General features: G+C 47.8%; 1 protein-coding gene across 8 annotated transcripts in view; it reads left to right on the plus strand.

Annotated features, from left to right (window-relative positions):
* The window catches only part of LOC144126237 (salivary anticoagulant protein P23-like), a 339,317-nt gene that overhangs the window by 323,794 nt on the left and 2,098 nt on the right, over positions 1-13,425 (plus strand). The window contains exons 1-4 of one of the 8 annotated variants that reach the window (XM_077660287.1): positions 8,242-8,392; positions 11,102-11,160; positions 12,171-12,260; positions 12,844-12,971. In XM_077660287.1, the coding sequence (XP_077516413.1) occupies positions 11,118-11,160; positions 12,171-12,260; positions 12,844-12,971 (261 nt within the window). In that variant the 5' untranslated portion in view covers positions 8,242-8,392; positions 11,102-11,117. Of the gene's footprint in view, positions 1-8,241; positions 8,397-8,447; positions 8,467-11,101; positions 11,161-12,170; positions 12,261-12,843; positions 12,972-13,425 lie in introns of those variants that run through there. The other 7 variants (XM_077660288.1, XM_077660289.1, XM_077660290.1 and 4 more) reach the window with 7 other exon arrangements.

Here is a 13,425-nt window from a genome sequence, read left to right on the forward strand (position 1 = left end):
TTTCACAAAGGCCCACACGGCGGGAAGGGATCCAGAGTAACACAAGGGAGCCAGGAGAGTAGGTGACTTCACGACGGCGACAGTCATGACGTCGTTTCTGATTGACTTGGGAGGCCGACAGCCGCTGGCGGGCGACAAGACGGGCAGCGTCGGCGCGAGCGATGGCGTCCCGAGCGTAAGGACTCGTGGAGGCGGTGGCGGGCAGTACACTGTCGAAGGGCAGCAAAGGATAAAAAGATAAAAAGAAGATAAAAAGATAAAAAGATAAAAAGGGTAGAAACCGGCTGTATCGTGACGCGTAGAATTGTAGGCGAATGTAACAAATGGGAGGCTAATATCCCAGTCGCGGTGATGGCCGGAGACGTACATGGAAATCATGTAGGTGAGGGTACGGTTCAGACGTTCAGTGAGGCCGTTCGTCTGCGGATGGTAGGCCGTGGCGAATTGATGACGGACGGAGCAGGAGCGGAGGAGTTCGGCGACCACTTTGGAAAGAAAGCAGCGACCGCGATCGGTGAGCAGGTGACGGGGAGCACCGTGGTGGAGTATGACGTCGTGCAGGAGAAAGTCAGCGACATCAGTTGCGCAGCTGGTTGGGATCGCTCGAGTAATAGCGTAGCGCGTGGAGTAGTCCGTCGCGACCGCGATCCATTTGTTTCCCATAGCAGACACCGGAAAAGGGCCGAGCAGGTCGAGGCCGACACTGGAAAACGGGTCTACGGGGATGGGAATCGGCTGAAGGTGCCCGGGAGGGAGAACCGAGGGCGTCTTCCGCCGTTAGCACAGTTCGCCAGCGGCCACATAACGGCGGACAGAACGGTATAGACCGGGCCAAAAGCACCGGCGGCGCACGCTGTCGTAGGTGCGGGAGACTCCAAGATGACCGGCCGTGGGAACGTCATGAAGCTGTTCAAGGACGCTGCTGCGCAGGTGTTGAGGGACCACGAGCAAGAGGTCAGCGCCGTCAGGCCGCATATTGCGCCGGTAGAGGACGTTCTCATGGAGCACAAACGGGGCGAGGGACGCATCACAGCGGTTGGCAGTGAGGCGGTCGATGAGGGAACGTAGCGACGGTTCCAAGCGCTGTTCTTGCGCAATGTTGAGGAAGGCCGAGATGGATAAGACGCAGGCGTCAGCCTCGCATTCTTTGGAGGAAGGCGGATCGACAGGGTAACGGGACAAACAATCCGCGTCCTGGTGCAAGCGGCCGGACTTGTGGACGACACAAAATGTGTACTCTTGAAGGCGAAGAGCCCAGCGCCCCAGCCGGCCAGTAGGGTCTTTGAGCGAAGAAAGCCAGCATAAGGCGTGGTGATCCGTGATAACAGAGAAAGGGTGCCCAAACAAGTATGGGCGGAATTTTGCAATAGCCCAAACCAGAGCGAGGCATTCCCGCTCGGTGATAGAATAGTTGCGCTCTGACACAGAAAGGAGACGGCTGGCGTACGCAATAACGCGAAGCTTGTTGCGTTGCCGCTGAGCAAGTAGGGCACCAATGCCATGGCCGCTCGCATCGGTCCCAAGTTCCGTAGGGGCTGAAGGATCAAAGTGCGCCAACACAGGTGGAGCAGTGAGGGCACTGATAAGGGCTCTGAAGGCGGCAGCTTGGGGGGGGGGGGGGGGTCCCTAAGAGAACAGGATGTCCTTCTTGAGGAGCGTGGTAAGAGGTCGGGCTATTTCCGCAAAGTTCTGGATGAACCGGCGGAAATAGGAACATAGGCCGAGAAAGCTGCGCACATCACCGGAGGAGCGCGGAGTAGGAAATGAACGCACGGCGCGGACTTTGTCGGGGTCGGGTTGGATCCCAGCAGAATCGACCAAGTGGCCAAGGACCTTGAGCTGACGGCGGCCGAAGGTACATTTCTTCGAGTTCAGCTGAAGACCAGCGCGGCGGAAGACGGAAAGGATGGCTGAAAGGCGATGCGGGTGGCTTTGGAATGTGGACGAAAAAACAATCACGTCATCCAAGTAGCAGAGGCATGTCGTCCAAGTAAAACCGCGCAGGAGGGAGTCCATCATGCGCTCGAAGGTCGCAGGGGCATTGCACAGGCCGAAAGGCATGACTTTAAATTGGTACAGGCCGTCCGGGGTGACAAAGGCGGTTTTCTCCCGATCCCGTTCATCGACAGCGATCTGCCAGTACCCTGAGCGAATATCGATGGAGGAAAAGTAACTGGCGCCGTGCAAGCAGTCGAGAGCGTCGTCAATTCGGGGCAAAGGGTAGACGTCTTTCTTTGTGACGGCATTCAGATGGCGGTAATCGACGCAGAATCGCCAGGTTTGATCTTTCTTTTTAACAAGCACGACAGGGGACGCCTAAGGACTACTCGAAGACTCGATGATGTTGCGGGCCAGCATCTTGTCCACCTCTGCCTGAATAACACTGCTCTCTGCGAGGGAGACCCTATAGGGCCGTCCGTGAATAGGGCGGGCTTCGCCGGTGTCAATGTGGTGGGCGACAACAGAGGTTTGACCCAAGGGACGGTCCCAAAAGTAAAAAATATCACTGTAGGAGGACAAAAGGCTGTGAAGAGCTGTAGAATCAGGAGAGGGCAGATCGGCCGCGATCATCCGGGAAATAGAGTCCTCACGGGAGGGTTGCGATGTAGGGACATTAGAGACGGCAGTCGTTGGGTCAGGAGCCAGGACAGAAACTCTGCAATCGGTCAATGGGGACAGATCAGCAAGGGAAATGCCGGTCGGAAGTACCTGAGGGGACAGGCTGAAGTTGAGGACAGGGAGGCAGGTGCAGTTGTTGGTGATGTGGACAATGGTGTGGGGAAAGAGGACATTACGATTCAGAATCACAGCGGTGATAGGGCAGGCGACGTAGTCTCCATCAGGGACGGGAGGAGAAGGCGACAGAGGGATGTATACAGCAGTGCTGTGTTGCCATTGCCGTTGAGTGTGCTCACGTAATTCATTCCTTGCTCATGCTATCAGGTGACGTTGAGACAAACCCTGGTCCTGAGGGAAACGCTGCTGTACTCGCTGAACTACAGAAGCTAAACGCGGGACAGACCCTGTTGATTACGGAAATACAGGGCCTCAAAACACAGCTGAACACAACAGATCAAACCATAGCAAGCCTAGACAAACGAATGGCCGATCTCGAAGCGCATTACCGAACACTTCTTCACCTCAGAAACGATATTGGAATAGTGCAGTCAGCCACAATCAACCAAGCTAAAAAGATTGAAGAACTAGAAACACGCCTGGATGACGCGGAAAACCAATCACGTCGGAATAACCTCATTTTCTATGGCATCCCTGACCCTGCTAGCGCTGAAACGTGGGCTGAGTCAGAAAAACTAGTCATTGATGTTTGCCGCAATAATCTTGATATAACCTTGGAACCTAACGACATTGAAAGAGCGCATCGCCTCGGAAATCATTCAGCCGACCGAACTCGTCCCGTAATCGTAAAATTCCTATCATAAAACCAAAGACGCACTGTTATCAAATGGCCGTAAATTAAAAGACACAAACTACAGTATTGGAGAGGACTTTTCCCGCACCGTTCGACACGCGCGTAAACAGTTACTAGTGTTTGCCAAAGCCAATTTTAACAAGTACTCCTTGCGCTTCAAAACCCTGCACATCGGCTCAAAACGCTATGTATTTGACGCATCATCCCAAACCGTTAAGGAAATAGCATAGCAATTGCCCCGTCACAAAACTTTAACAAATCGTCGACCCGCTCCACCGCACAATGTTCTCTCGTTTTCGATAATATTCACTAACATCCGTAGTCTTCTTCCAAAGCGCGAACTCATATCAAACATCATGTCGTCACCCGGAAGCAACATACTAATACTAACAGAAACTTGGCTAAATAGTGACGTAACGGATGCGGAAATTTTGGCCGATTTACCCAACTTCGAAGTGTATCGAAACGATCGGAAAGGCAAACGGGGGGGGCGGTGTTCTCGTTGCCATTCATCGAGGCATATCATGCTCTGTTGTTGACGTCGCATCCGACATTGAAGCCATATGGCTCATCTGTCGCGCTCCCCCCGTAACAGCTCTGCTTGGCGTTTGCTACAGGCCCCCCCAGACTAGTCCAGACTTCCCACGTCATCTGAACAACATCCTTCATAAACTTGTTTTCACATATCCAAATGCCCGTATACTTCTTTTCGGTGATTTTAACTACACGGATATTGATTGGCAGAACATAGCTAGTTCCACAATAACGTGTCATGCAGAGGCGAAGAACTTCATCGATGTCTGTTTAAATTTTAACCTCACTCAATTAATTTCCCAACCAACCCGTGTCTCACGAGAATCAGCAAACACACTCGACCTGATACTAACAAGCAGCCCCGAGAATGTATCATCCATCAGTTACCTTCCTGAAATCAGCGATCACAAAGTCATGCACGCTTTATTCTCATTTACCTCGACTCAAAAACAGACATCCGATAAAACGATACACCTCTACGATAAGGGTAACTATAATGCAATAACTGAAGAACTTAACACCTTTTTTCCTGAATACGAATCCGCATTTCACACTCGCTCAATTCATGAAAACTGGCTGATATTCAAGAACAAATTAAATCTTCTCACTAATATGTTCGTACCAAGGATTACCTTTCATACTAATCGCAATAAACCATGGTTTACCCAGCACTTGAAACGACTCGAAAACAAAAAGAAACGATTGTTTCGTACCGCCAAACGAAACGACACGCCTGCCGCATGGGGAAAATACTTCGAGGCCGAAAAATCATACCTACTTTCTGTTCGTAACGCCAAGTACTCATTTTATCACAATGACTTACCAAACTTACTTATAAGAAACCCCAAGCAATTCTGGCAAGTTTTAAACCCAACACATCCTCCCGATATTAAACTGACGAATGATTCACATGAAGCAGTGACTGACCATGATTGCGCAGAAATATTTAACCATGCATTCACATCTGTGTTCACTACCGAACCCAACGCACTTTCACAATTACCACCCTTTAACTTAGAAACCCCCATGCCGGCAGTCACGTTCGTCGAAGAAGGCATTTCATCCATAATTCGTAATATGAAACTTTCATCATCAGCTGGTATGGACCTGATTAATTCAAAACTATTGAAAAACATGGAATCAATTTGTGCATCATATTTATGTCTCATTTTCTCACAGTCACTCTCCTCAGGAATTTTGCCTCTTGATTGGAAAACGGGGAAGGTCGTTCCAGTCTACAAATCAGGTAACAGAGACTCGCCCTTGAATTACCGCCCCATTTCATTGACTAGTGTGCCTTGTAAAATCATGGAACATGTCATCTACTCACAAATCGTAAACTTCTTGGACCGAAACCATTTCTTTCACCCCTCACAACATGGGTTTCGTAAGGGCCTCTCTTGCGAAACCCAACTAGCGCTTTTCCTTCACGACTTGCACACTAATCTAGACCGTAATATGCAGACAGACACCCTCTTTCTTGATTTCGCCAAAGCTTTTGACAAGGTTTCCCACCGCCGGCTATTACTAAAACTCTCAAAGCTGAACCTACCCCCTAATACTCTCAAATGGACTGAAGAATTCCTAACTAACCGTTCTCAGTCAGTCTATCTTAACGGCCATCTGTCTACATCTCTCCCGGTTACTTCAGGGGTCCCACAAGATTCTGTCCTCGGTCCCCTCCTATTCTTAATATATATTAACGACTTGCCCCTGCATGTTTCCTGTAGTATTCGAATTTTCGCAGATGATTGTGTTATTTACCGCACCATTAATAACTGTCACGATCCATACACTCTTCAGACATAGCTTAACAACGTACTAAATTGGTGTGATAACTGGCTAATGTCCCTCAATCCTACTAAATGTAAACTCATGTCCTTCACTCGTCGTCACAATCCATATCTCTTTCATTATTCAATTTCTAACACACAGATTGAGCAAGTACAATCATATAAATATCTAGGAGTCACCCTTTCTTCTAATCTATCATGGCAGGTTCATATTGGTAACATCATTTCAGCATCAAACAAAACACTCGGTTTTCTAAAACGTCACCTTCGTCTTGCCCCACCAAATGTTAAATTGCTCGCGTATAAATCACTTATAAGACCCAAATTAGAATATGCATCCCCCATCTGGAGCCCACAACAAGCATACCTAATCACCGCATTGGAAGCTGTGCAGAATCATGCTGCCCGATTCATTCATTCCTCATACTCATATGACGTCAGTGTCTCATTCTTGAAAGCTACATCCGGACTGCCACCCCTCTCTTTTCGTCGTCGCATTGCTAGCCTCACCCTTTATCACAAATTCTTTTATTCTTCTCTCAATAAAGCACCGTATACCGCCGCCACATCACGCATATCTCACCGCACCAGTCATCCCCTTCAAGTTGCCCGCCCACTATCACGCACTACTACGTTTTCAGCTTCGTTATTTCAACGGCCTACCCCATGACATCGTCGCCATCGCTTCAACATCTGCTTTTCAAGAAAGCGTAACAGATCACCTTCAATGTTAAATTACCATCGCTGTTTGTTTTCCTCACTACAAATGTAATCCCACCCCTTATGTAACACCCCCTGAAATGGGGGCCTTTAAGGAATAAAACTGAACTGAACTGAACTGAACTCGGTGGATTGAAGGCGAGGTGAGCTGGTGGAGTCGTCATTGCACAGGGGCAGATCCAATCGAAGAAGGCCTGAGGAACAGTCAATAAGAGCTGAATGGGCGGTTAAAAAGTCAAGGCCAAGGATTATGTCCTGAGGGCACCGGGTCAGGACGGTGAACAGAACGGGTATATGACGCCCGGCAATGCTGACTCTCGCAGTGCACATTCCAATCACGGCAGCGGGGCTGCCATCGGCGACGCGAACCGTGGACATGGCGGCAGGCGTTAAAACTTTCTTCCCTCCCGCTACATCAAAAGAACCTGGCAGGATGGGCGCTATTTTTACTGAAGCAGACACATGTTACATTTGTGCAGAATTAAAGCACTGAGAAGCTACAAGTGCGGAAAAAATCATAGTAGGTTAGGTAGAGCCCTGCTGTCTTTAATCTATTAGATTTTTTTTCTTTTCCTACAGTCATGAATACGCATGCGCTTAGTACCTTCAATCCGTAGCAGGGGGCGGCAGAAGATTAGGTGGGCGGATGAGATTAAGAAGTTTGCAGGCATAGGGTGGAGTCAGCTGGCAAAGGACAGGGTTAATTGAAGAGACATGGGAGAGGCCTTTGCCCTGCAGTGGGCGTAGCCAGGCTGATGATGATGATGGTGATGATGATGTGTATGCGTGCTTCAGTAAAAACAGCTGGAGTCAGCGCCCATCCTCTCAGGTTCTCTGTGTAATCGTATCAAAATGTAGTGCTGGGTTACTTTTCAAGAAGACAGCAGAAATGAATCCGCGGGTGTAGAGCGTGGAGAGAGAGCGAGAAAAGGCTCGAAAGGCTGCGTGTCCCGCTGTGACAGGCGGCTTGGTAGGACTGGCTGCGTTGACCTGACGAGCTAGGATGAAGGAGTGAAGGAGCATGGCGGAAAGAAATACCGCGGGACAAAAAACTAAAAAAAAAATAAAAGAAAAAGGAGAGAATGAGATGGGCTCAGAGAAAGCTTTAAATAACAGGTGGGGAGGAGTGCGCAGTCCAAGTGTTGCTAAGAAATGATAGCAGGAGGTTAAGACATAAGGTAGAAGTAGAACTAAAATTAAACAAATAGAAAAAAAAGAAAATTAGGAGAAAAAAGGGATTGATTGGAAAAAGACGGATTGAAGCGGAGAGGTAGATTGAAAGAAATGAAAAGCTGCGGTATAAAGTACTGGGAAAACTTCTGACCACGTGCAAGACTTTTTAAAATTTACGCCAGTACCGGAATGTACGTGATAGATTCAAAGTTTCCTCTGGATATGTTGATTCCTGTTGGTTGTAAGGTTTCACATTTGTGTATTAGGAATGCCTCTCTGTATTTTCTATCTCTTTCAGATTTGGAGCCTGATCGAAGAATCAATTTTTAAAATTCATCGAAGTTGTACGTGGTCACACTGATTAAAATGTTCTGACACTGCTTTCTGTACTTTCCTTGCTGCATTGATCAGCTGTGTCAAAGAATGTACAGAAGGCAGTGTTCTTTCATGTAAGCAGAACACAGAACAATGGGATAAGTTTAAACCACTGACACACAGAGGCCGAGGTTTCTTGAAAGCGCTGCACACGAGACGCTTGCCATAGCCTGTCGACTATCTCTTAGACGCCGCGAGGAAACCCGAGGCCTGTATGAGCGGAAAACGCCCGGCCGAGATAGAAGTGCTGACGGCAGAGGCGGAGGGAAAAAGCGCGGGGTTTACGTCACGAGGCCGCCAATCTGTCTCAGTTCGTCGGCGCATATCAGCGAAAACCTCAACAGAGTCTACCAAGTCCTCACCTGCAGTACGTAAGTTTGCTTGCCTTTAGTGACTTACCATTTTCATTACGTTCATATCCTGCTCACTTGGATCTGACCCGTAAGCACTAGTACGCATGTTTGATAACTTTTGTGCACGCTGAACATCCGTCGCGGTGGCTAAATGGCAAGACCGTTTAGAGCCTAAGCGAGAGGTGAAGTGTTCGACTCCTACAGGGATAAGATACGAAAGAACATCCATTCAATTATCCTATCTTTAGATGTTAAACATTCAAGGAGATAGTCGTTCGCTACTGGTGTATGGCAGTTTTTAGCGTTAATTTTAAGTTGTAGCTATGAACTTCTTTCATCACAAGCAGTCATATTTTAACATCTTTCTACAAGAATGCAGAATGCACGAGCACGAATTCACGAATGGGGAAGCAGTTATAGTTACGTGTGATTCGTCGAAAGGGGTTTTCTTTCGGGCAGTTTCTGCAGGGGCATGCTGCAGTTACACTGTTATCAAGCTCTAGGTGTTCAAAGCACAGTGGTTTCCGCAAGAAGATACAGCGGTCCGCCGGCGATAATTCTTTAAAAGTATCTGGCTAAGAAATGGCGAAACTGGAATCAAGAAAACTTCCGAGTGAGGCTTTGATTCGTGCCAGAGAAGCAGCCAGGCTTTAAACCCCGATGAGTGCTACTTGTGAATAGTTTTTCTGTATAACTGCCAGCTGCAAGTGGCGCCGGGTTGCAGCGCTTTAAATCACAGGATGAAATGCGCCTTATACGGCTTTCCCGAAACATGGCCGCCATGATGGCCGTTACGAACCAACCTGAGCGTGTCGCTAGTCGCTGTGCAGCAATCCATGAATGAATGTAAATTAAAAAATATAAATAAGAGTAGCCCACACCAAGGGGACGTCGCAGGTCTCGGTGGATAGGGCCTTTAACCATATAGCCTCTCAACCGCAACATTTTTTTTATTGAATGAAGGGTCACACCTGTAAACGACATTTATCCAATTAAGTGAGGCCTTAGCCTACGAATGTTGTTGTTTTCGGCGATGTTAAGTAACTCACGACAAAATATTTCGCGCCATTATGCTGAGCTATTCTCACATTATTGGTGTCCATTGTGCTGAGGATTCCGAGTGAGTGATATTGTTTAAATACGTAGGATCGTGCGCTTGCGTGGATAAGCGAATGCGACGAGTTACTAAGATACGGTGCACAATGGCGTCCATAAGCAACGACGTCATATGCCAGGAGAAAGTGAACGTTAGTTACAGTAAATTTATTGATGAGGTGCACCCTTCGTTAAAAGTAAAGGGCCCAAAAGGATTTACTTCTGGGTCATGCTGTTTGGCTCGTTATCTATCGCCAGCGTTAAAACTCTCTTCAGGTGGGAGGAACTCTCGTCTCCACATCTCCGAAGCTTAAGACTTTCATAAAATTTATAAATCGCTAATACACGGCCTAGGAGCCAACCCTTCGGACCATAAACTTTTGAGGAAGGCTGTACATTCCTCAGAAAACGACGGCGCGTGCCTTCATTGCTACATCCTTCACATACATTGCCTAAATACCGCTTACAAACTTTCTATAAATTGCATTAATAGTGTTACTCCTTAGAGGGCGCCACATGACATTATGAGCTATTCATTCGCGCTAGCTGTCCCATTTTTTCCTCACAAACAGCGCTGGGGTAATATCAGGTCAAAAGGAAACTTATCAGAAAGTGGAAACCACGAGTGCGGGAGAAAAGTCGGGGCGTCGTGTTACAGCGGCATTTTGGCACTCGTTTTCGCTTCCGAGAAATGTTGCGCATTTGCCAAATCTACGAATTCAGATCAGATAGCGAACAAAGTTTGGATCACGGAGTAAGACAGAGAGAAGCGCAGACTCCGCTTATAAGAGGAGATGAAGTTTGCTACATCGTATAGTAAGCTTGGGGGCGCATCTGTTTAGCTGTCGCTTGGATTTTTGGCGCTAGCAGAATGCTACTTCTAGGCTGCGCGCATGCGCCGTGGCACGCATGAGGCGCACCGTCTGCGCCTGCTGCCCCGCAGGTCGCTGCAGTATTTTGTTTCCCGGCAATGTCGACAGGTGGCGCGTCTATTTCTGCGAAGAGGATAGAGAAAGGAAAAAGGCCGCATAAAGGCTCGTCTCCGTGCGAAAGGGTGAGGAGGGAGAGAGTACAGTGCGACGCTCAGCGCCGGACGCGCGCTGGGCATTCATGTCGCTGAGCGTTCATGTAGTGACCCTGCCGCGGTGGCTCAGTGCTTATGGCGCTCGGCTACTGAGCCGGAGTAGCCGGGTTCGAACCCGACCGCGGCGGCCGCGTTTCGATGGAGGCGAAACGCAAAAGGCGCCCGTGTGCTGTGTCCACCGAGATATCTGAGACGAATTTTCAATTCATGTAGCAAAATCGCGCCTGCCGAATGCATTACGGTGCACCAGTCGGACCTATTGTCTATCTCCCTTCGCGATCTGGGTTAGGACCACCGCAGTGGCGAGGCGAGGATAATTCGTCTACAAGAGCCTCAATGCTGTCAATGTTGCTGAGGAAGAACTACTACATTTTCTCGCAACGAATTCGCGCAAAACAGCAGGTAGCGTTAATATCGTTGAGCAGCTTTCTTTCCCAGGTCAAAGAAGAAGAAATCAGTACCCTGAAAGAGGCAGGAATATCACCTGCTCTTTAAGAGTTCGTAAATATAGAAAGACAAACATTTGTTTCTTTGCCTCATGCAGGGACCAATAGGAAACCATGAAGCAGTTTGCCTTACTACTCTGCGTTGTTGCGTATGTCGGTGAGTATTGTCACTTGCTTTTCTCGAAAATGCTCAGTTTCAGTGCGCGGTGATATTTAGCATTAAATGTGAATTGTGCCATTCACAGGGATCCGCTTCAATGGAAGCACGAAAACGGGTCAGACCTTTCACAGTGCTACAAGAACAAAATAAAAACACTGCCTAATCTACGCGGCGACTTAGTTAAAACATCGACCAGAGCCGTGGTTATTAATTTGCGGCTCTTCATTTAATCTGTTTTCTTCTTCTCTTCTTTCTGTCGTCATCGTTACTGTTCTTTTTCCTTGTCTTTTTTATATTTTTTGTTTGCTCTCTCTCTCTCTCTCTCTCTCTTGGCTTGGCTTGGCTAGGCGCCGAGCTGCTCGGGGCTTGGGGCAAGGAAGTATTACAAATACAATGGACTTCAGTTACACAACTCTGAACTGGCGCCCAATAGCGGCTTTCGTCGTGAAATACATTGCAGTTACAATGGCAAAAACAAGAACAAAACGTATCGCCGTCATATCTTTATATTCTCTTGTTTAGTAGGCAACGCTGTGGTGTTTTGTATACATGTTATCGTGGTTGCCCGATATTGGACCTGCGTCACATGCGTATTACACAAAAACTATAAAAGATCCGAATTTTCCAGTTCATCGAAAGCGCGCAAAATGCTTTAAGACAAGAATATCGATAATGCAGCAGAATTATGACATGAATTACCACATTTCGTTGAATATAAAATTAAATCTTTGATGAAAAAGAGAGTTACAGGAAGAATTAACGGCTTTAAAAACTGGAAAAAGTTTTGGCCCAGAAAACTAAAGTATTACAGTGGACTCTTAAGATCCATACACAGTTTTCATAAAAGCACCTAATTATCCTGTAGATGACATCGATTATCATGCTTTGAGAAAGCTGCACAGCTTCCGTCTGCAGATGTATATCTGCGCTTAGACTGAAGCCCATTGACTGCTTCGTCCTCTTTGAGAGACCCCAGAAACACATTAATGACGGCACGTGGCTCGCAGGTCACGTGGAGGCTGACGACAGGCAGACGTACCGAGATGCTGTGCAAGACTTTATGGGTCTCCTTGAGAGTGACATCGTGCCCTTTAAAGGCATGCCATTTACTTATCATGTGTCATTGCAGACGTCAGAATGCCCAGTAATATCGGTCCCACAACCACCTTGAACAGTTGCTTAGTGTAACGACTCTAGAATAACTGAAGGGGAAATGCGACTGTGATGAAGAACTGCTAAATAAGGTCCTGATTTTATTTGTGTTTCCACATCTGAGGTTGGTTGTAGTTGGAAGGTTGGAAGGGCATTCGGGTGTGGGTATAGGTTCGAGAGCGCCTTTGGCAAGAAGACACCACGATGAAGCACAGCTCACTCTGCTCTACGTTTGTTGCTAGTATTGTTATTGAAACAAGCCCTCGCATATAGAAAAAAAACTGATTTTTATTTGTCGCTGAATTTTATTTCTAGTGCTCTTGAAGCACCTTGTGACAGAAACATGAACTCTAACGGTTCATCTACAAATGCCACATGTTTAGAAAACGTTGCTGGGAGAGGGCCATGGCAGTATGTGTAACTTTGAAGCATCATAAATGAATTTGTGGAAACTGAGGCTGAATAACAAATCTTCAGCGTTGAATGCAAACTTACCGTGGCTCGCGCTGTGCGCTCATATTGCCACAGGAGGCTCGAACAGTGTGAATGAAGCGAACGACTTCATTGACGTCGTCATTCTGCAAAGAATGCCCAGCCTCATCAGGGAAACGCCCGGCTTGTACCCGACGGCACCGCTGCCTCCGTTCGCATTCAAGGTAAGTGGTGCTAACACTAAAGCTGTCGCTTGAAGGTGGGCGGCGGTGGGGTTGAGAGGTGGATCGAAGGTATAGCGTTGGGTAACCCCCTAGCTAGGTAAGCGTCAGGAAGGTGGCTGGGGGGGAGGGGGCGGGGGCGCTTCCCGAGAGTGGGAGCTTCACACTCCAAGGTTTCACACAGAAAACGCCGGCATTCGCGTTAAGTTCCACTGGTACAGCTGTCGCAGTAAAATCACTCAAAAGATAAGCTTTTTGAACGTCTGTGGTGGAGCAATAAAATTTAGGTGTTTCACGGAACACCAATGGCCCAATGACCATATCTGTCCACTAGGACGTCCACTTTGGCCGTAGATGTGAAGTACCTACGCGCTAAATATTACCTGCAACACACAAGATGTGGTCGCAGTTTACTGCGTAGAGCAACGTGATCATGTTGTCGCTAAAATGTAAATTA

The sequence above is a fragment of the Amblyomma americanum genome, chromosome 3 (assembly GCF_052857255.1).
Source record: "Amblyomma americanum isolate KBUSLIRL-KWMA chromosome 3, ASM5285725v1, whole genome shotgun sequence".
Lineage (NCBI taxonomy): Eukaryota > Metazoa > Arthropoda > Arachnida > Ixodida > Ixodidae > Amblyomma > Amblyomma americanum.